At 38.7% G+C, this 24,481-nt stretch overlaps 1 protein-coding gene across 1 annotated transcript in view; it reads right to left on the bottom strand.

Annotated features, from left to right (window-relative positions):
* Window positions 1–24,481, bottom strand: part of LOC141139840 (probable cation-transporting ATPase 13A4) — a 149,873-nt gene that overhangs the window by 62,414 nt on the left and 62,978 nt on the right. The window contains exons 5-13 of the mRNA XM_073626364.1: window positions 19,077–19,157; window positions 16,958–17,027; window positions 16,728–16,862; window positions 12,450–12,522; window positions 11,644–11,775; window positions 10,930–11,100; window positions 9,499–9,656; window positions 6,719–6,907; window positions 3,816–3,877 (exon numbers count right to left, since the gene is read on the bottom strand). Of these exons, the coding sequence (XP_073482465.1) occupies window positions 3,816–3,877; window positions 6,719–6,907; window positions 9,499–9,656; window positions 10,930–11,100; window positions 11,644–11,775; window positions 12,450–12,522; window positions 16,728–16,862; window positions 16,958–17,027; window positions 19,077–19,157 (1,071 nt within the window). The remainder of the gene's footprint in view (window positions 1–3,815; window positions 3,878–6,718; window positions 6,908–9,498; window positions 9,657–10,929; window positions 11,101–11,643; window positions 11,776–12,449; window positions 12,523–16,727; window positions 16,863–16,957; window positions 17,028–19,076; window positions 19,158–24,481) is intronic.

Genomic DNA, 24,481 nt, shown 5'->3' with positions numbered 1-24,481 from the left:
TCAGGGTATGGCGCATTCACCTACCTTGTATTCGCAAGCATTGCAAACAGTGTTGGGAGAATGGGTACCACCAGATTCCTGTGTATTGTTACAATATGTGGATGATTTATTGTTATGCTGCCCTGACAAAGAAACTTGTTTGGCCACCACCCTTAATTTGTTGCGATTTTTGGCAGAAAAAGGTTGCAAGGTTAATAAGAAAAAGTTACAAGTGTGTCAGGAAAAAGTTATCTTTTTGAGACATTGTATATCACAGGGTACGAGACATCTCACTGAGGAGAGGGTTCAAGTGATAAAGGGAATGTTACCCCCATGGAATTTCAAACAATTGCGTATGTTTTTTAGGTATCATGTCATATTGTAGACAGTGGATACCACATGCTAGCGCTTTGATGCAGCCATTATACGATTGTTTGAAAATTGTACCGTATGTGCTTACAGAAGTAGCTTATGAGTCGTTTATCACTTTGAAAAAGTTGTTGATTTCTGCCCCGGCTATTGGTATACCAGATTACACCAAGATATTTAATCTGTACATTGCTGAGATCACTGGACACGCCACAGGTGTTCTGACACAGGCACATGTAAAACAAAGACCAGTTGCTTACTTTTCAGCAGCATTAGATCCAGTATCTAGAGGTTCACCGTCTTGTGTACGGGCGGTAGCTGCAGTGTCAATTATCATAGATAAGTCATCAGAGATTGTTCTAGACAATCCAGTCGTAGTGCATACCACACATGACATACATGCAATCTTGTCTCAGGTACAGCCCAAACACATTTCAATGGCTAGGCAATTAAGATTACAGTGTACTTTACTCTTACCTCCAAATGTTACTTTTCAGCGCTGTACAACCTTAAATTTGGCCACCTTTTTGCCTCTTCAGTCACCAGATTTGGCAAGGGGGAATGATAGTACTAATAGTACTAGTGAGAAAAGAAATGAGGACACTGACACTCTTTTGTTTAAAGAAGTAGATCAGCACGATTGTTTTCAGCTCATGGAACAGGAGACAATGGGATTCCCACATGTTACAGATACACCGATTTTAAATGCTGAGCACACCTTGTATATAGATGGTAGTAGGTTTGCTGATGACAAGGGTAAATATCACACAGGGTATGCTGTAGTGACTGATACGCAGGTAATTGAAGCACAGGCCTTACCAGCCCACATGTCAGCACAGGAAGCAGAATTAAAAGCTTTAGAACAAGCCCTAGAATACTTAAAAGAACGAGAAGGGAATATTTACACTGACTCTGCCTACGCTTATGGTGTAGCGCACGATTATGGCCACATATGGAGGGCTAGAGGTTATCTGACAGCAGCAGGTACACCTGTAAAACATGGAGAAGGGATTAAGAGAGTCCTGAACAATCTTCAAAAGGTTAAACGAGTAGCCATTATGAAGATAGCGGCACACACGAGCGCAAAAACAATTGAGGCAAAAGGAAATGCATTTGCAGATTTGACTGCAAAACAGGCAGCTCTAGGGGAAGGAAGCCCTGAGACCTTAGCAGCGGTAGAGGTGAGTATCCCAGAACCAACATGGCAGCAGCTGAGTAAATTACAGGAGCAAGCAGGGGAGAGCGAGAAAGATAAGTGGGTCAGGATGGGAGCAGCACCAGACCTTGACAATGTATGGAGGGAAGGAGGCAAAATATGCCTGCCTGCCTCTCTGTACCCAGAAATGGCAGCGGCAGTTCACCTACCCACACACGTCAGTTCCAATTCCATGTATAGGATTGTGAACCAAGGATGGCTCGCCCCTGGATTCAGTAGCACTGCAAGAAACTACTGTGCAGCCTGCCAAATCTGTCTCCTGAATAACCCAGGACAGAGAGTAAAAACCCCACGAAAACACCAGGTCCGGGCCCAATACCCCTTCCAGAGACTGCAAATTGATTACATACAAATGCCTAAGAGCGGCCCCTTTGAATTTGTCCTCGTGTTTATCGATTTATTCTCAGGTTGGCCCGAAAGTTATCCAGTAAAATCAGCTACAGCTAAAGCCACAGCTAAGAAACTGATCACTGAGTTAATACCTAGGTTTGGTCTTCCTGAAACCATAGAATCAGATAGGGGGACACACTTTACAGGAGAAATCATGCAGAATGTGATGACCATGTTAGGGGTTCAACAAAGTTTTCACACCCCTTACCACCCACAGAGTTCAGGATCAGTGGAGAGAGTAAATGGGACAATAACACTAAAAATACAAAAAGCCATGCAAGAGTTAAACAAGCCTTGGCCAGAATGCCTGCCTCTGGCTTTATTCTCTATAAGGTACACTCCAACAGGAAAAACAGGATTATCCCCATACGAAATACTTTTTGGGAATGCACCTAGATTAGGTTTATACTTTCCACAGATTATGCAATTGCAATGTGATAGTTTGACTGCATATGTGATACAATTACAACAACGTCTAACTAAGATCCACAAAAGTGTGTATTCTTCTCTTCCAGACCCTAATTCAATAACAGGTACACATACGCTGCTACCAGGGGATTATGTATATGTGAAGAAACACACCAGAAAGACATTGGAACCCAGGTTTGAAGGTCCTTACCAAGTACTCTTGACCACAGCCACCTCAGTAAAGCTGGAAGGAAAACCTACCTGGATACACGCATCACATTGCAAGAAACAACCCGAGAAAACAACATGATGAAATATCTACTTACAGATTTTTTGTTGAAGATTGTTGTTTTACAAATATATGCATGGACTCCTGGTATTAATGTACTTGAAGTAGAGGAAACAACAACTTTCGAATGGGCTATAGATGATCCTAAAGTAGCAAATTATTATTGACAAAGGTAGACTAGTACATCTTTCCTCACAGATACAACAGGATACTGCACCACATTGGTGGGATGTATTTAGTGGAATGTCTTCTACAGCAACCAATATCTTTCACTGGTTGTTAAGTCCAATGGTAATTATTATTCTAATATTAATATCACTTACAATCACAAATATATGTGTATACAGGAAAATAAATAGGAAAATTAGGAGAATAGACAGGGTATACTGATAAATGTGTATTGACATCACCCTACTCCTATAAAACTCCTCTTCTTGAATTTTAAGATGTTGGTAATACCTAGGGGGATGGGTTCTACCCCTCTGACAACTCGCGGTCAGGGAAAGGACTCTGGGGAAAAACTGACTAGAACTTATTCATGAGGACCCAGGGGGAAGGAGAGGATGATGTCAAAGGGGGAAATTGATAGGGTTGAAATAATGACTTAGAGTTCCACTTTAATTGTTTCTGTTTTTTCTTACCTGTGTACGTATCAATTGTTCTATTTAAATTGTTTGTGCTCCTTTCTTACCTATGTACGTATCAATTGTTCTATCAATCTGTATCTAGATGGAATTTGGAACTGCTGAATAATCATTACATGTTCGCTGATAAGAAACTCTTTGTACCTTAACCTCATTTGGTAATGCCGATAAGATTACTGCTTTTGGAACTGCCTATAAAAGAAGTAAAGGGAGCAGTCCTTTTGGGGATGCTCAGAACTTTGATACAGACATACCTGACTCTGTGTCTTAATTCCTATATGAAGCAATAATTAGACAAAGCAATATAAACTATAAGCAACTTATTTAAAAGTTGAACCTAACAACACATAACTTGGATAATGCAAATATCTAGATTGATACAGATAATTGACTTATTATTAATTGACTTTTTTCCTTAAAAATACCTATACATCTTGCCAATATTCCAGCACTGTCAGGTGCTAAATACAGTAAGCAGCAAAAGAAGCAAGAAAAAAATAAACATTCATTTGAGACTTACCAAGTTCCACCTGATGATATAACACCCATTAAATCAAGTCCATCTTCTGTTAAAGTGCCAGTCTATGTAAGAGTCAAAAAATAGATTAGTGCTACAATAAAAAAAAAATATTATCAATATTGTTTATTAGTTCCATTTGATTTTTTATTTATTATCATTATTTGGTGATAGCGTGATTTTGTAATATTATGGCATTAATTAAACTTTGTTAAGGATGACTTTTCGTGGAGTGTAACCAAAGCTGAACAAATACTTGAATTGCAACCTGTTAGAATGCAATCTACCTGACAACATAATTGTTCACACTGACACACCAATGTCAGCATTTATTGGTCAGCAATAATGTTTTTTTGTAATTATTTTTGAGTACATGAAAAGTAGCAAAAAATATCAAACCTGGCCAATTACGCAAGGTCTTTTGCAATGTTCATTTGTACCCATCAAGCCATTGATTTTTAGATGTCAAATTATAAGCATTCTATGCAAATCGATATCAGAAAAGTAACAGAACATGTTAAAGATATACTGTATACTAAAGCTAAAGTTTAGTTAAAATTGTTTTGGGAAAATAGCACCAGGGATGAAACTTACCTCAAATGAAGTGAATCCTACATCTTGCTGGCTGCTGATTACTGTAAAAATCCTCCCTTCAGTGATATGGGACCCTCCTCATAACAGAGGACACTTGGTGCTGCCTGAGTTAACTGCTAAGGCTGTAACAGTGAAGGATCATGGTGCTCACCCTCCTCTTCCACCCCACTCATCCAGTCACAAAACACCTTGTATTATCTTCACAGAATGCAAGACATTCTGTGAATGGAGGACAGATGAATGAATGACAGGATCCCTTTTCAACATTCACAGAATTCTTTGCTCTCTGTGAAAATAATACAGAGTTTAGGGAATACAGGAGGAGAAGGGAAGGGTGCGTGAAGACAAGCAGAAAACTATGCAGAGTAAGAAATTCACCACTGTGAGCAGGATCTGGTATCACTAAAGGCGGAATTTGTGCCGTAACCTACAGCCAGCAGGATGTAGGACTCACATAACTATTAGAGGTAAGTTATGTCCCCGTTGCTGTATGCTAAAAAACATTTTTTAAACTTCAGCTTTAAGTGAAGGAAAAAGGTTTTACATCCCAGAAATACTGACCATGTATATACAATGTAGAACAAATTATGAATCAGCACAACAATGGCTATACAATGCTATCTATGATCAATACCATTCATATTAACAGCTTAAAATTCCATCATTGTTTGTCTTCCTGCTCACTGGAGCAAATACAGGGGAAATGTGAAATAAAAAAATGATAATAGAATAGTAACTCGGCTTTAAAATGAAGACTATTAATTGATTACAATAGTAATTGCTAAAAACGGGTTGTTTGAAAAGAGCCCATCAGAATAGAAATATTGGATCTGCCATAGTTGACATGTTTTTGAAGATACATGCATTGGGTTCTTGTTTTACTACAGAGTAAACCACCAATCCAATACAAGCAGGCAGCCAGTAAAGTATCAGAGTACAGGATATACAGTAGACTTACTGGTTGATTTTTCTTTCAGGTTGCAATACACAGCATATATCTATCTAAAAGTGTATCTTGACGTGTGCACAGAACTTACATTTTTGTTTGTAGGAACTGTTTACGACCCCTGTCAGTTTTTTTTGTCGTCTGCGTTCTATGGGGGGGGGGGGGGTATATTCCTTTCTGTCCCCATGACACAGCAGGAAGTAAGAGGGGATCTCTTCAAGAGAATAGGTTTCCAGATTGGAAAAGGACTAACAGAGAGGACAAAACTCCCCAGCAGGGACACAGATAGCAGTATAAACTCTTTTTCTAACCTTTTCACACACAATCAGACACTAAAAAAAAAAAAAAAACTTTGGGGTTTAGATATACTTTAGCTGGCTTTAGCACTAGTAGAATTTTGAACAAACATTTGTACGAATAGTTGCACAAATATTTATATGAAACCCTTTGTACATTTGATAACTGGATGAATGGCGTTCAAAAGTACTTCAACATTTTGTTTCCTTTTAACATTTGAATTTGGAATGAATGTAATTTCCGGGAAACAAAAATTACATACTTTATAAGAAATTTGTTCATTTGAGAAACATTTTTCATGCTGCTCTTTCTAGTCACTGTGGTCAAAAATGAACATTGATATGACACTAATGATTAGAACATCAAACAATGGTTCTTAAAACCAAAAGTGTTAAATTAAATTCTACTAGGAAATAGCCAGCTTAAGGCTGCATTCACACTTGAGCTTAGCATTTTGGTCATTTTTACAGGCTCTTTTTTAGTGTTTTACAGGCATTTTGATCATTTCTGCCTTAGCTTTTTTTTTTTTAAAGTGTTAGCCAATGCTAGCTACTACTGTTTTTTCAGGCGTCCCTATTGGGGGCTTGAATCTTGAAGCTCAGAAGAAGCTTGTAGCTGAGAATAAACTCATGTACTTTTTTGACCTACTGTACAAGCTTCAAGCTACAAGCAACACTACACTCAGGTATGAACAGACACAATTGAAAACCATGGGATTTTGGATGCTGAACTTTTTGGAACTTCAAGCTATAAAAAACACCCAGGTGTGAATAGTTTAAGCCCCAACTGAATTCAGAAAAACTATTATAAGCGTGGTCACTTTTTTTCTACTTATTACTACATTGGAGTTGACCAGTCCTTCTTATCATGGTATGGCTCCAGTGTCATTTACATTCAAGTTCCTACCAACATCATATTGTTAGACTTCAGGAAATGAAGCAATTCAAACAAAAGCAATGGTATTGTTATTAATTCACACTGTGTGCTGTTGATATGTTATTTAAAGTAGTAATGTTTTTTTGAAGCAGTAAGTAGTAATGAACCATAGCGATAGATTTTCCATATTTACTTTATCAAAACAGAACAGGTTAAGCTGCCCACACATGTTTATTCTGTCTGGACTGATGCAGAAGATACTCTTCTTCTTTAGTCGACTTTGAGCGTAAAGAATCCCAACTGTCAAAGCTGCTGGAATGATTGGACAAATTGCAGAGGTCAAAAGTACTAGAGATTCCACAATTATTCTCCCAGCAGAAACCTATGATCAAAGAAATATATTTAACATATTTGAACATTTACTAATTAAACATGATCAAGGACAAAGATTCTCAAAGTTCTTATTGAACCTTGTTTATGAAGCTTTATTTTATGTCTCTCCTTTTTTGTCAAATGCACAGTAGTATAGATATTTTAAGCCTATGGTGAGTTACTGAAGGCCAGTTTTTATACTGAGTTGCACACAAACACCCAGCCAAGTTAAGGGGAAATGAAAGACAATAATTACACAGCAATGCTGCACCTCCCCAGTCAACAAAACCTTATATATATAATGCAAAAGATCCAGCTGGTAAAAAGTTTAAAAGCAAGTAATGGGTGTGCTATGTGTTCCTATGTGCCAGGGTGGCATTTAACCACTTCCCACTCAAGGCCGTCAAATGATGTCCTGGAATTTGTCGCCCTCCGGCTCGCCCGTGCGATCGGCGAGCCGGAGAAGGAATCCGCCGGTGCCAGAAGTTCACCATAGTGAATACCAGTGATCAGATGGTCCCTGGCAGTCTCTATGATATTCAGAGGTGCAACATTATGATGTCACGCCCGGCCTGGCAGTTGTAAACACTGCCATGTACTCAGCTGGAAAGGCCAAGATAGTTTTTTAGGTTTTTTGATGTTGGTCTTTCTTGTTTAGACGAGAGATGTGGGGTCTTAATTTTTACTCAGAATCTTACTATTGACAAGTTCCTAAACATAAACATCATTAAAGTATGACATCCCTGTGCAAGGGGCCTTAGAAAACCAATATGATATGATTTATTAAAAATATATTGTGTACTTTTTACTGAAAATTATAAGGATGATTGGATACACCAGCTATATTGTAAGCATTCACAAAAATCCTTCATAATATATGTAAGGGGTTCACTGGGGTTAATGTACTAAAAACGTTGAGGCTGTTCACTTTGCAAAGTTATAAATGTGGGGGAAAAAAGGTATTTTTACCCCCAGGATCGAAGTCAGCCCAGCTTCACCTCATTCACCTAGCTACAAAGTAAAAATTTACCTTGCTAAGTGAACTGCTTGTTCTTTAGTAAATTAAATCCATTGATCCTTAATGAAATGATTGTGTGAACCACCATACTTCATTAGGGTAATTTTTAAATATGATTTAATTTTAGTCAAAAATCCTAATTCCCTAATGATCCCTATAATTCATAAAAAATACACATTTTTACAAATAATTACGAAATAAAGACAACGATTTTCATACTTACAATTTATAGAAGACAAAAGATACATCACTAATTTAAAAATTAGAAGTAGAAATTATTTTTTGGAAACATGATTTTTTTTTAAAAAACAGACAGGAATATGATCATAAATTGACCAAATAGAATCAACTACATGTCAGTCTTGTCTAATCAGCTAGGCTTGTTCGATATTGCTGAAATGTCTATAGCCAACATAGCACAGACAGGCACAAATGAACACAGACAGTGACAATTTAGCATAGATTTATAGACAATTGTGGGCAACTGCCAACTGTAAAAAGCATGGCTTAATAAACTCCCTGGTTAAATTAGCTTTAACCAAGGTATATCAAGTGTCCCCTCTGGTGAAGTCAGACTTTTCTACAAATGTTTTGGTGTGGGCCCACTCCCCCTTGCTGAAACACCATAAAAACCTTAAAAATAATACTTGTGGTTGGGAAAAGTTACATTAAATACTTATCTTTACTTCAGTTTCCTTGGTGCAGGGGAAACTCAACAAGATCCTGGAGAATACAGAGAACTCCAAATTTCAAAAGAAGCTGCATAGCACAGGATTGTTTGCTCAGCAAGATTGAAGCTACACACCTTTTTCCCAGGACCTTGCCAGAAGGAGGATTACATCTCCCCCTTTTAAATTTACCCAGGTGTTTTTTTTTAAGTTGTATTCAGTGTTTCAGCAAGGGAGAGTGGGCCACAATAAAAAATAAAATAAAAAAAACAGACCTTGCTGTACTTCTTTTTGCTTAGCCGACAGGAAGTGAGGAAAAATCAACAAGAGGGACACAGACAGAAATAGAAACCTGACAAGGATTTAGGCTTTCCCTACTTTAAAGTATGCTAGTATTTCTATCTTTTCTGTCAAGAATATACAGTTTTGGACAATTAAAGCATAAAAGCTTATAGCCGGCCATACATGGATTGAAATATGTCTGGTTCAGAATGGACCGGCAACATTTTGATCCATGTATGGTCAGGCTGGTTGTTCAGAAGTCGATCTACGGATCGGCTTCTGTATAACCTCCCTGTTGGAAAATTTCTGCACAATCAGTACCACCGATTATAGCCGGCAGCGCTTATCAGTGTATTTTGAGGGAGGAGAAGTCTTTTCTCCTGAAATCTAATTTCCCCATGCACACACTTAGTGAATTGAGTAATTTTTTGAGTGTTTTTTTTTGTTCGACCTGCTGAAAAAAAAAGTTTATTTCAAAGACGATAATGCTTATGTCTACTTTTATTCTTTCATCTCCTTCCCAAACAGAAACTAAAGAAAATTCTAATATAACATAAATTGGAATACCATTGACATCTCTTGTATTCTACTATAAAGCAAAAAAAGTAAGTATATATAGTTATATTGTAGTACCTGTCTCTGGGCAAATATGATGACAGCATAGAGTATGCCAACAACAGCGAGAAATCCCAAAAATATGAAAAACCATTTTACATCTCGGTGTAGTTTGAAGTTCAGAGGTTTGGGATACAATATAGATCTCACCATGTCACCTTTAGTTGTGTTAAATCCTAGGATAAATTAGAGTTGAGAAAGCATAATATTATTTACCAATTAAATATGTATACACAAAATGGATAATGTGTTTTCACAGATAGATAGTTACATAATGATACATGCCCTTTTATATATATTTAAATCAATTGTCAGCTCAGCATTCTCTGTCATAGCAGTAGTGCCTTAAAAGTCTTGGCATAGTTCTACACAATTGCTTTTGTGGTGGCAGCTTACAGAGTTATAAATAATGCTATTAGCAATTGGGACCGGCATTTTTACTGTTTTGCAGCAGCCCTTAAGTGAATTTAATCTAAAGATAGAGAGAAGGAAAATCAGAGAGTGAATGGTAATTAGGGAAGTGGGTGCTATCACAAGATTTGGACATTGTTCAAAGCAATTATTTTTCTTTTTGTCATCTGATTTCCTTTTACTTCACATTCCCTAGACACAATGGGAAGTGATAAGAAAGCTCTCCAGAGTGAAATAAATTCTCCAGTTTTAGTAAATCAACCCCATAGAGCCCAGCAGGGGTACTGGTAGCAAAGAATACCTGACAGCATTCCTAACCCTTCCCTACCCTATCCAAAACTTAAAAAAACAGTTTCATGTTTAGATACAGTTTATTTAATCATGGATAATCTGAAAATTAAGCCTAGTACACATGGGTCGAATGTCAGGGGGCATTGGTCGGTTCAATAGAAACCGGCCAACTGGCCTTCTGTCAAAGGGACATGACTGAAAAAGATCTGCCGATCACCTCCCATTCAGTGTTCCCAGTCAATGGCTGAGAGCACTGACTGGAGTGTTCTGGTGGGGGGACCATCCCCCTGTCAGAACACAATAGAACAGCAGGAGAGATCGCTGTACTAATGTTGGATAGTTAGCACAGCGGCTCCTCCTGAGCTGTCAGGTTTTTTTTTTGGTCAGCCCTGCTGGGTTGAACATAAAAAAACTAGTATTGTGTACTAGGCGTTAGAATTGCTAGATCATCTGCAGTTAGTCATTGTTAATTATCAACTTAGTCAGCAATCCTGCGCAGTCAGTTGCAGACACAGAAAAATCATGGCAATGCAAAAAGCATTACAAGCCAATGTACTGAAAGTGCACTCAACAGTCTTGGGCAGTTTTTCATTATGTACAGTCAGGCAACAAACAAAACAACCATAAAACTGGACAGTTTAATCTTTGTTTAATATTTGTCGGTTATATCAAGGAGTATGTGAGTTTTGAGCACTCAGCTCCATTTTTCATTTAGATATTCTGGCAGTACTGAAAACCTAGACCTACCAGTCTTCAACACTACAGCTCTGGCTGGTCCTTGTGCAGTGGATTCTGTCCTTATAACTTCTGTTCCACAGAATAAGACATGACGCTTATAATCTTCCCCACTGTACTGCTTCCAAGGCATTGTGTTATCCATGTGTGGCAATTGCGTTTTTGTTACAGGAATGCATTCCCCTATGGAAACCCAGAAAAATAAGGATCAGGCATAGGTTGCAATGTCCAAAGATGTGCCCAGACCAACCAATGAGATTTCATCTTCAATTAGTTTGAACACCAGCTGTATAGATAAATACACAGCATTGTTACATATAAGCAATTTTATCTTTCAAAGATTTTGCATTTGAAAGTGTTAGGATTAACTTGATGTTGGGGATATTCTTGTTCAATTTATGTGTTTCTTAGCGCCAAAAATTCCCATGCTATTAGGGCTAGTCTGCCTTCACTGGAAATTATCATCCTATGAATATAGGTTGCAGATCACAATGATGGACAGGTATGCATTACCTGTCAATGTATAATTTAAATAAATATATAGGACTAACACACTGGGCTACCAGTTTAAAGTACATGTATTTTTATTTTTATTTTTTATGTTTGAGCTGATATTTATTGGAATTCTTTACAATAGCTTTGATAGTATATACCCTACCTGTTTAATGTAACACAAGTGGGCCCAAACAGAAGGATTGTATTTGTCATGTAAATAAGATTACTCACCTGTCAACATGCCTTCATTCACAATGCATGTCCCATTGATTAAAATGGCATCACAGGACATGAAAAAGTTTTTGCCGGATAGAATAATGATATCTCCTGGTACTAGATTGCGGGATTCTATTTGGCTGTATTCTAAAAGAAAATGAACCGTAAACACTGCTTAAGAAGGAAGTAACATTTATGTAAGGTTCTTCATATAGAACATTGGGGGTTATTTAATAAAGGAAAATCCACTTTGCACTGCAAGTGCACTTGGAAGTAAAGTCGCTGTAGATCCGAGGGGGACATGCAAGGAAAATAAAAAACAGCATTTTTGCTTGCACATGATTGGTTGATAATCAAAATCAACAGAGCTTCCACTCATTTCAGATCTACCCCTTAGATTTAGAGCGACTCCACTTCCAAGTGCACTTACAGTGCAAAGTGGATTTGCCTTTCGTAAATAACCCCCCCATTGTATCATTTACATTAGTTACATTATTATAGTTTATCATTTGCAAATGATCCAACTGCAGAATTACAAACTAAATATTTTTAACCACTGATCCAATAAAAACTATCACATTAAAAATGCAAAATGAGCAGTAGATATATATACTTGTAAATAAAAATAAAACAATGAAATGTTACATAAAAAACACCAGTTATTTAATTATTTAGAATGTTTCACATTTCTTGTAAACATCATTTATGTAAAGGAGAATATACTTTTGTTATAGCATTTCTGCACTGAAGACTGTACTGCTATATACTTTATATACTCACACCATACTTTCCTTGGTCCAAATGAACTATTCTTAGCTTACCTTCATCTCTACGACTCACAGTCACCTTCATATTATTATGAGCTTTCACCAAATGATCTAACTTTGTGGATTGCTGTAAAATGTAATTATAAAAATGCATTCCATTAATAAAAATATTCATGCAAATCTGGAAATAAAGAATTCACTTAGAACTTTAAAGGCATTGTACACTTTCAAATGTTTCCATTGTTTTAACTAGGTATTAGTGTAGTTATGTTTCTTGTTTCATTCGTTTGTGTTACCTTGTAGTGAAGGGCTCATGTGTTGCAGCTGCAGTGTTGTAGTCTCATGTCCATGTATTTATTCAGCTACCCTGTACCTAATTGCTAAAGGGACAGGCAACCACTGGTTCCAGGTCACATAGAGTCAAATGCATGTCTCGACATTAGCTCTGTATTGCATTACAAATGTGGGAGTGCTAATGTGGTGAATCACATCAAGGTGAGCTCTCTGTTAATTGCTCTAACTGTTTGTCTCTGTTTCAGATCTAATTACTGTTTAGCTCTCACTTGCAAAACACTAGGCTGAGAGACCCAGGGAATGTGGGATATATACAGTAAAACCTTGAATTGCAAGCATAATTAATTCCGGAAGAATGCTTGTAATCCAAAGCACTTGTATATCAAAGCGAATTTTTCCATAAGAACCAATGGAAACTCAAATGATTCGTTCAACAACCATTTATTCATAAGTCCTTCAGTTTATAGTCCATACAAAAAAAGATTATAGCAATGTGACCAGGTTGTGTAACTTTAAAATGTCCATCCACAAATGGAAGCCTCCACAAGGGGATTCGAAGCAAAATGCAGCAGTAGCTAGAGAGTATACAAGAAGAGAAACACCTATAAGTGTAGCAATATGGTTACATTTAATGAAGGTACAACATTTAGCAACTCACATGGTTGATGATTAAAAGAGGCATATCAAAAGTATGGAGGCATCAGGGGTAAAACTGACCACATAGACCATCCTCCGCACCACCGGCTCTCACCACTGTCAGTATGCAATCATGACCAGGAAGACTACCCTGCAGTAGAGCGATCTGAAAGCGAGGCTTTAACCGCTCGTGGAGTGCAGCATAGAAGGGATGACGTCAATGGCAGTGCAGAGGATAGTCTACTTGGACAGCTTTACCCCAGATTCCTGCATACTTAGATGTGCCTGTTTTAATCATCAACCATGTGAGTTTCTAAATATTGTACCTTCGTTAAATGTAACCATATTGCTGCACTTAGAGGCACCTCTCTTCTCTTTTATACTCAGTTGTGACATGGCGTTACTTGTATATTAAGACATCTCTTGTATATCAAGTCAAAATTTATTAAAAAATGTTGCTTGTCTTGCAAAACGCTCTCAAACCAAGTTACTCTCAAACCAAGGTTTTACTGTAGTTTCTTCACAGGAAATGTCAGTGCTCACACTACAGACAGAAGTCATGTAATAACCTGTGCAGTTTTCATGCCATATGCCTAATGTTTCTACACAAACAGAAACTTCTGACACCACAAAGTATAGTGCCTTTAGGTAAGAAGTAGAACAATGAGTTACCAAATATGGCATATAAAAAAATCGAGATTATGTGTGAGAATTTTACTTCTTCTTACTATTTTATGGTTGTACATTACTAAAGCCAAGAGAACAGAATCAAAGGAAAGAAGGTAAGAAATCTTCTATCTCTAACCAACCTCAGCTGGAGGCAAGAAATACACCTTGGTAAATATTTTTTTAAAGATCTGGCTGTGATATATTATTGTTTATTTAATTTTAATTGCTTATGCCTTATGAACTAATTAAGGTGGAGCTAAATAAGAATTTGTTCACAGGTTTTGGAATACATTTGCAGTAAAGGTCACAAATCATGTGTGAGTACTCCTAGGGAAGGATAGCTCCTCTCATATCATTAAAAAGGTGACACCTAATCTGTCAACCAGACTTTTAAATGAAACCTGTCATAAGAGAAGTATGTAGGCTGCCATTACTGATTTCCATCTGAAAATGTAAGTTGTTTGGCTGTTATTCTGAGGCTTTGATGTCAATACTTAATTAGTCACTGATCCAAAACAAGCATACAGATCAGGGAAGACACAGAAACATCAGAAGATACTTATTCCAAGCCTGTGTTTCAGAAAGTGCAGGAGACGTTACTGGAATAAAGAAGCAGCAGAGGAGTTTGGCGATTCCATGCTGACCCCCCAGACGGGTTCCTCTGGAGATTTCTTGTGTCCCTACATTTGATAAAGGCCCTGGCCGGGTATAGGCTGCAAGCATCATTTGCTTGCCATCTGGTAAGCGAGCATTTCTCTCAGCACTAGTGGTGTGGTGGAGGTTGGAGTATTTACCGTGGGCCATTAATCCTGTTATTTTCTATACCAGTGGTTCTCAACTCCGGTCCTCAGGACCCACTAACAGGCCAGAATTTAAGTATTACCTTAGGGAAATGCAGACTAGAATACTGCAATCACTGAACAGCAAATGATGTCACCTGTGATGTATTTCAGTTATCTTGCAAACCTGGCCTGTTGGTGGGTCCCGAGGACAGGAGTTGAGAAACACTGTTCTATACACATATATGAACTTTGTGTCACCATTTTGATATATGTCGCTTAATCTTTTCATCGTGGATTAAGAAGATGGACTATATAGGTCTATTCTGACCATCAGTGATTTATTGAGTGCTTTAATAATTTTACACCAATCTTTGATTATTCACCTTTGATTATTCACTTATCAATTTTATTTAACTTGGGGGATTAGCGCTGCTTTTTATTGTTTATCAGAAAGTGCTAACGCCAAATGGGATGATTTACTAAAGGCAAAAAGGCAGTTTGCTTTGAAAGGGAATTTGCACTTTGCAAGGGAAGTTTCCCTTTGTTTAGTGAATTTGGTAAAAATTCACTTTGGAAAGAATACTAGAACACGTCCAAGGAAAATAAAAAAACAATATTTTTGTTTGCACATGACTGAACGATAGAAGTCAGCTGAGCCTCACCTTTTTTTACTAACATATGAGAAAATTCCTTTGCAAGTGCAACTTCCCTTGCAAAGTGAACAGATTGTTTGCCTAAATAGTCAGCATGAAATCCAGGCAACTGGCGTCTTCAGAAGAAAAGCTCAGCAATAGGGATGAGATTAACCGTCCTGGGTTCGGTTCAAAGCAATTTCACAGAATTTGAGTAAAGTTCAGAGCTAAATAGCTATACAAATGGACTTTTAAGGTGCCCCAAGAAGTGCACAAATACAAAGATAATTTTATGAAATAAGGGGGAATATGTACCCCACAAAATGTATTTGTATACATTGTTAGAACTCTGAAAAATAAAAAAAACATAAAAACTTCTCTACAGAGTGAATTCCTTTCTGATATGCATTTAAACATCTAACACTGAAGTAAATAAATAAACAATGGTATATAGCAAACCACCCCACTCAGGAGGAGTAAACATAATTTGTCACATAATTGTCTCCTGCACTTCGCTGGATTCACCACCTGTTTCTGCAGGAGAGTATGCTTACATACAGAGACCCTAGGCAAAAAAAAATGGGTTCCCACCCAAATTTCATTAAAGGGTATGAATTTTAAGGGGAAACCCTATGCTAAACACTGGGAAAAAAAGCCCCCCCCCCCAAATATTCATACTGGACTCTTATCCAAGCATGCAACCTGGCAGGCCAGGGAAATCCTAAACCATACAAGGCCATGTGCCTCCATATTGATGAGGAGAAGGGCTTCCTCCCCACCACTCTGGCCTGGTGGTTACCAGCCACCCTATGTAAAGTTCACATAAAAATGTGAAGAGTAAATAAACACACTGTTGCCCTTGCCACCCCCTGGAAAGCAAGCAGAAGATTGCATTGCTCAATATCACTGCCCAGATATGGCCACATAGCCATGTCTGGGCAACAATGTCAGTCTCTAACCCTTCCCCTTTGTTTACATGGCCAGGGATCCCTGATCAGTAAATGAATAAGGTCGGGTGATGTCACTGGTTGCTAAGGACATGGTGGGTCACTTACAGTTGTACTTTATAGTATAGTAGTGGTAGAATGAATGCTACTATACATAACCTTTGGCTTCCGCCGAACAGGCTAAAGCTGACAAAAAAGAAATGTTCGGTCCAAACCTGGGTTCTGACTGGACAGGGAGCTCTTCCCTAGTCAGCACTCGCAGCCTTCATGATTCCCTCACAACAAGATTTTTTTTAAAATACAGTTTTAATAGTAATTTTTTCAAATGTTGCTGTAGTATTTCTGAGAACACATAAATATAATAACATTTACCTGTCTGAGCTCCATAAGAGATATTGTGATAGTACAGATACATAAGAGAAGGATTGCAATGGCATAACCCAGATAGCCCTCAGCCAGCCACAAGACCACCGTGAAGAACTGGTACAAATAGAATAAATTTAACACCTGTGCACAATAAAAAAAAACATAGAAGTAAGACCATGAAAAGAAATAAAACATGAACATCACAATAATAAACCTGAATACTCATGTGTACACACCTTATTAATTAATAATTTCCAGAGCGGTGCAACTTCAACTTCAATAGTGTTATGTCCACACACTAATCTCCTACAATCAGCAAAAAAAAAAAAAAAAAAGAAAAGAAAATTATAAGATATTTATTTAATATTTTCGGCATTATATAAATGAATTCCAAACTAGTATATTCTAAACCTCATGATATTTAGGTAAAGCTGATTTTATCAGCTATTTTGGGAAGCAGAAAATGGTAAGGTTTATTGGAGCTGATTACACTATAGAGAAGCAAAACTTGATATTGATCTTTATATCAACCATTTAAATTTCAGTTTCAGTTTTGCTAGCACAATCAGCAAGGGTCAGTTCACATCAGATACAGTTCTGTGTGCTTTTTTTCTGCACTAAAAATGCATGCACAGTGTTTTCTGTGTATTCCAATGGCTCTAGTTCACACCAATGAAGTCAGTTCCAGTCAGTTTTCGGTCAGTTTCTGCACCGGAAACTGACCGGAAACTGACTGAAACTGACTACACTGGTGTGAACTAGAGCCATTGGAATGCATGGAAAACACCGTGCATGCATTTTTAGGGCCAGTTCACACCACAAAAATGCACTCCGGATACGTTCCGGATCAGTTTTTTCTTACAGATCACACCACATGCAGTTCCAATGCATTTTTGATACAATTTGCTAGATTCTATTACAGTTCTGTGCAGAAAAATGCAGCACGTTCTACTTTTTTTTGCACCAGAAAGCGCACGGAACTGCATCTGGTGTGAACTAGCACTAATGCCCCGTACACACGGTCGGATTTTCTGACGGAAAATGTCTGATCGGAGCGTGTTGTCGGAAATTCCGACCGTGTGTGGGCTCCATCTGACTTTTTCCATCAGATTTTCCGACACACAAAGTTTGAGAGCAGGCTATAAAATTTTCCGACAACAAAATCCGTTGTCGGAATTTCCGATCGTGTGTACACAAATCCGACGCACAAAGTGCCACGCATGCTCAGAATAAATAAAGAGATAAAAGCTATTGGCTACTGCCCCGTTTATAGTCCCGACGTACGTGTTTTACGTCACCGCGTTCAGAATGATCAGATTTTCCGACAACTTTGTGTGACCGTGTGTATGCAAGACAAGTTTGAGCCAACATCCGTCTGAAAAAATCCTAGAATTTTGTTGTTGGAATGTCTGATCAATGTTTGACCATGTGTACGGGGCATTAGTCTGACAGTTCCTTTCCTTTCCCCTTTCCTTTTTCCTTTCCTTTCTCCTTTCCCCTTCCCTTTCCTTTCTTTTTCCTTTCCTTCATATTAAAATGCTTGGTCGCACACAAAAAAAAACAAAATAAAACAAAAAAGAAATACAATCCATTAATAAATAAATACAGTGTAATGTAAATATAATATTTAAAACTAATGATTTACAAACTTTACAAGAATTTGATTGCAGCAGTTTGGTTATCATCAATACAAGACCCAAACAGTGATAATGGCTATAGTGGTATTATATGATTTAATTGATTGTTTACTAGAGTCTCTCCCATCTAAAGTTAAAGGCAGAAGTGGAACTAAATGCCCCCCAGTCTCATCAAGTGTTAAAACTGTGATTAGCAGAAGCAAAATTTAACCTAACCATTTTTAGTTCTCCAACAAATGATCAGACTAGTGCTAACCATAAAGTGACCTGTGTCACCCAATCTGGATGAAATAGACTTTTTGTTATGGTTCTGGGTGGTGATATAGATCGTTAGGTGTTTTTGAATTACCTGCATTACATTTTTATCAACTTCTATGTCTTTAACTATTCAACCTATGGCTGCAGGGGTGTGTTATTTTATCGTGCCCTGATCATGTTTCACCTAAACTTTCCACTTGGCATGGGCCACCTGGGCAGGAAGTAAGGGCAGTTCTCTCCACTGGGGACACAGAGAGAAAATAATTGAAAACAATTAGACAAGGGGTGGTGAACAGGTCCAGTTCAGATGTACTGTATTTGTTCCTGTGACTGGGACATCACTTCTTGAGAGCCCAGTCTTGACATTAAAGCAAACAACTATAACTGCTGCCATGTAGCCCAATATACAAACATATCGATACTACAATGAAAAACAGGTAAATAGTAAAGCACTGCTCACCTGATGTCTTGCTCTTCTTTAATAAGACCAGATCCATAATGTGAATGTAAGCTATAGCAGGAGTGTTCATCCTCCAAAGTTCTGAAATTCCACAGACCGTTGCATTGAAATATGTTGTATGTATATGAGCTTTTTTTTTAACATAGGCACATCAAAAAACTATGAGAATGTGTTCTTTTACATTTAATCTTGTTTGAAATTCAGTAGTGCATAAACCCAATAGTGAACTAAGAACAACAAAGTATACAAATGTATACAATTTTCTAGCATAACACCACATTTCAAATAGCAAAGCACATCAAATACGTATTTTTAAAGCAAATTCGGTATTTAAGTTTTGAACAAAGGGGATTTAATTTGAAATTAATGCAGAATCAATGCTAGTCACTGTGGGCTTAATTTACTAAAACTGGAGAGTGCAAAATATAGTGCAGCTCTGCATAGAAACTGATCAGCTTCCAGGTTTTATAGTCAAAGCTTAATTGAACAGGCTGAAGTTATGCCGCATACACACGATCGGAAATACCGCCAGCAAAAGACCGATGTGAGCTTTTGGTCGGAAAATGCAACCGTGTGTATGCTCCATCGGACTTTTGCTGGCGGAATTCCAGCCAGCAAAAGATTGAGAGCAGGTTCTCTATTTTTCGGTCTGGAAAAGTTCCAATCTGAAAATGTGATCATCTGTATACAATTCGGACACGCAAAAAATCACGCATGCTCGGAAACAATTCGACGCATGCTCGGAAGCATTGAACTTCATTTTCTTGGCTCGTTGTAGTGTTGTACGTCACCGCGTTCTTGACAGTCGAAAGTTCAGAGAACTTTTGTGTGACCGTGTGTATGCAAGGCAAGCTTGAGCGGAATTCAGTCGGAAAAACCATCCAAGTTTTTTCTGGTGGAATTTCTAAACGTGTGTATGGGGCATTAGAAGCTGATTGGTTATCATGAGGAGCTGCACCAGATTCTGCACTCTCCAGTTTTAGTAAATCAACCCCTGTGTGCTTTGCATTTGGGTGCATTAGGTCAGCTGACCTAATAGTTCAACATTTTCTTGTGACAAATTATGTATTTATTATTGCAACAACTTTATAGCAACTGTTTTAACCACACATTGAGTACTGTCCCCTATTGAACAGCACCCTTCATTATTATTATTATTATTATACAGGATTTATATAGCTCCAACAGTTTGTGCAGCACTTTACAACATGAGGGCAGACAGTATAGTTACAATACAATTCAATGCAGGAGGAATTGGCTCTGCTCGTTAGAGCTTACAATCTAGAAGGGAGGGTCAAGTGAAACAAAAGGTAATAACTGTGGGGGATGAGCTAATGGAGAGAATAGACATACAGTTGTTAAGTGTGGGTAGGACAGGCTTCTCTGAAGAGGAGGGTTTTCAGGGATTGTCTAAAAGCTAATAGAGTAGGAGATAATCGGACAGATTGGGGTAACGAGTACCATAGGATTGGAGAGGCTCTGGAAGATCACTGGAGGTGAGCATGGGAGGAGGTGATGAGGGAGCTAGAGAGCAGGAGGTCTTGAGGGGAACAAAGAAAACGATTAGGTTGGTATTTTGAGACTAGGCTAGTGGTGTAGCTGGGGGCTAAGTTGTGGTTGGCTTTGTAAGTAGTTGTCAGTATTTTGAATTTAATTTGTTGGGTGAGTGTAAGCAAGTGGAGGGATTGACAGAGAGGAGTAGCAGATACTAAGCTGTTGGTAAGGTGGATGAGTCTGGCAGCAGCGTTCATGATGGACTGAAGGGGGGATAGACTATGTAGAGGTAAGCCAATGAGAAGGGAGTTGCAGTAGTTGAGGCGAGAGATGAAAGGAGCGTACATTGCAGAGGTTGAAGTGGCAAGATTTGGGCAGTGATTGGACGTGGGGCTTAAAGGAAAGTCCAGAGTCCAGGACTATACCTAGGACCTTGGCATGTGGAGATGGGCTTATAGTTGTGCCATCAATTTTGACAGAGAGATCAGGGGAAGGGCATGTGGGGGAGGAAAAAATAAAGTTCGGTTTGGATAGATTGAGTTTGAGGAAGTGGTGTGACATCCAGACTGATATATCTGTTAGTAAATTAGTGATATGAGAGGAGACAGAGGGAGTGAGCTGAGGGGTAGAGAAATAGATTTGGGTGTTGTCAGCATAGAGATGGTATTGCTGACCCAGGGAGGAGGTGTAGGTTAAAAATAGGAGAGGTCCAAGTACAGAACCTTGGGGGACCCCAACAGAGAAAGGAAGAGTAGAGGAGGAAGTAGAATTGTAAGTAACGCTAAAGGTTCAATTGGATAAGTGGGAAGAGATCCAGCGAAGAGTACAGTCACGGAGACCAAAGGCATGGAGTTTTTTGTGGAGGAAGGGATAGTCAACCATATCAAAGGCAGCAGAAACGTCCAGGAGTAGGAGTAGAGAATAGTGTCCAATGGTTTAAGCCCTTAGTAGATCGTTTGTTAGTTTTATGAGAGCAGTTTCTGAGGAGTGAAAAGAGAAACAAACTGTTACCCCAGCTCCACTGCCAATATAAAAGTCCACAAACTGTGATTGGGTGCTCTAGCCAGGATGTTCAGGCCCCACAGATACGATACTTAAATCAGGAAGGCTGACAACTCGGATGCTCTTGAATAAAGATACTTCTGTTTTGCCTAAGAGTCTTTTTGTTCACAGTACTCATTTCTGCCTTTTTTTCCACTATATAGGATATTAATAGTTTTTTCAGAAATCTAATGCTTAGGAAACATTTCAACGATATACAGTATCTCACAAAAGTGAGTACACCCCTCACATTTTTTGTAAATATTTTATAATAATAATAATAATTTATAATTTTCTTTTCATGTGACAACACTGAAGAAATTACACATTGCTACAATGTAAAGTAGTACAGCTTGTATAACAGTGTAAATTTACTCCCCCCTCAAAATAACTCAACACACAGCCATTAATGTCTAAACTGCTGGCAACAAAAGTGAGTACACCCCTAAGTGAAAATGTCCAAATTGGGCCCAAAGTGTCAATATTTTGTATGGCCACCATTTTTTTCTACCACTTCCTTAACCCTCTTGGGCATGGAGTTCACCAGAGCTTCACCGGTTGCCACTGGAATCCTCTTCCATTTCTCCATGACAACATCACGGAGCTGGTGGATGTTAGATACCTTGCGCTCCTCCACCTTCTGTTTGAGGATGCCCACAGATGCTCAATAGGGTTTAGGTCTGGAGACATGCTTGGCCAGTCCATCATCTTTACCCTCAGCTTCTTTAGCAAGGTAGTGGTCATCTTGGAGGTGTGCTTGGAGTCATTATGTTGGAATACTGCCCTGCGGCCCAGTCTCCGTAATGAGGGAATCATGCTCTGCTTCAGTATGTCACAGTATATGTAGGCATTCATGGTTCTCTCAATGAACTGTAGCTCCCCAGTGCCGGCAGCAGTCTTGCAGCCCCAAACCATGATACTCCCACCACCATGCTTGACTGTAGGCAAGACACACTTGTCTTTGTACTCCTCACCTGGTTTCCGCCACACGCGCTTAACACCATCTGAACCAAATAAGTTAATGTTAATGTCATCAGACCACAGGACATGGTTCCAGTAATCCATGTCCTTAGTCTGCTTGTCTTCAGCAAACTGTTTGCGGGCTTTCTTGTGCATCATCTTTAGAAGAGGCTTCCTTCTGGGATGACAGCCATGCAGACCAATTTTATGCAGTGTTCAGCATATGGTCTGAGCACTGATAGGCTGACCCCCCACCCCTTCAACCTCTGCAGCAATGCTGGCAGCACTCATACGTCTATTTTCCAAAGACAACCTCTGGATATGACGCTGAGCACGTGCACTCAACTTCTTTGTGCGACCATGGCTGAGTGGAACCTGTCCTGTTGAACCGCTGTATGGTCTTGGCCACCGTGCTGCAGCTCAGTTTCAGGGTCTTGGCAATCTTCTTATAGCCTAGGCCATCTTTATGTAGAGCAACAATTCTTTTTTTTAGATCCTCAGAGAGTTCTTTGCCATGGGGTGCCATGTTGAACTTTCAGTGACCAATATGAGAGAGTGAGAACGATAACACCAAATTTAACACACCCGCTCCCCATTCACACTTGAGACCTTGTAACACTAATGCCCCGTACACACGTTTGGACTTTGTTCGGACATTCTGACAACAAAATCCTAGGATTTCTTCCGACGATGTTGGCTCAAACTTGTCTTGCATACACACGGTCACACAAAGTTGTCGGAAAATCTGATCGTTCTGAACGCGGTGACGTAAAACACGTACGTCGGGACTATAAACGGGGCAGTGGCCAATAGCTTTCATCTCTTTATTTATTCTGAGCATGCGTGGCACTTTGTGCGTCAGATTTGTGTACACACGATCGGAATTTCCGACAACGGATTTTGTTGTCGGAAAATTTTATATCCTGCTCTCAAACCTTGTGTGTTGGAAAATCCGATGGAAAATGTGTGATGGAGCCTACACACAGTTAGAATTTCCGACAACAGGGTCCTATCACACATTTTCCATCAGAAAATCCGACCGTGTGTACGGGGCATAACAAGTCACATGACACCGGGAGGGAAAATGGCTAATTGGGCCCAATTTGGACATTTTCACTTAGGGGTTTACTCACTTTTGTTGCCAGTGGTTTAGACATTAATGGCTGTGTGTTGAGTTATTTTGAGGGGACAGCAAATTTACACTGTTATACAAGCTGTACACTCATTACTTTACATTGTAGCGAAGTGTCATTTCTTCAGTGTTGTCACATGAAAAGATATAATAAAATATTTACAAAAATGTGAGGGGTATACTCACTTTTGTGAGATACTGTACCTTCTGACAGTGAATCTACAGTGTGCCATAATGTTCAAGATGAGACTAATTCCTTCAGATTTGATTATCTTGTAGCAAGGTCTGCATTGGAGAATCTGCAAGCAGAATCTGAATGAGGATCTTTTGGGATACAGAAATCTAGCATTAATATGAGGGATAAATATTTTTACTCTGTTCAAACCAGAAGTCACATTGTGGATTCTTTTCAGAATATTGTGAAATCAGAACTGGTTAAATTGAAGGAATCATGTCAGCAACACAACATTAGAAACAAAATCAATTAGACTAAGAAAGAAACCATAGCCCTAAACACTTTGAAAATGATATCTGACTTAGTGATTCGCCAGGCAGACAAGGGGGGTACTGTAGTGATCCTAGATACCACTAGTTATAAACAGGAAATACTGAGGCAGTTAGATAATTACACTACATATCGCCCTCTTAGTTCTGATCCCACAGCAACCAATCAACAAAAATTATTACACTTATTAGATGAAGGTAAGGAGAAGGGTGTTTTAGATCAAAAAAATTGTAGATTATCTTATTTTCACACATCCCATCACTCCGGTTTTTC

Source organism: Aquarana catesbeiana, linkage group LG04 (assembly GCF_042186555.1).
Source record: "Aquarana catesbeiana isolate 2022-GZ linkage group LG04, ASM4218655v1, whole genome shotgun sequence".
Classification (NCBI taxonomy): Eukaryota; Metazoa; Chordata; class Amphibia; order Anura; family Ranidae; genus Aquarana; species Aquarana catesbeiana.
This window is presented reverse-complemented; position numbering and strand designations above follow the sequence as displayed.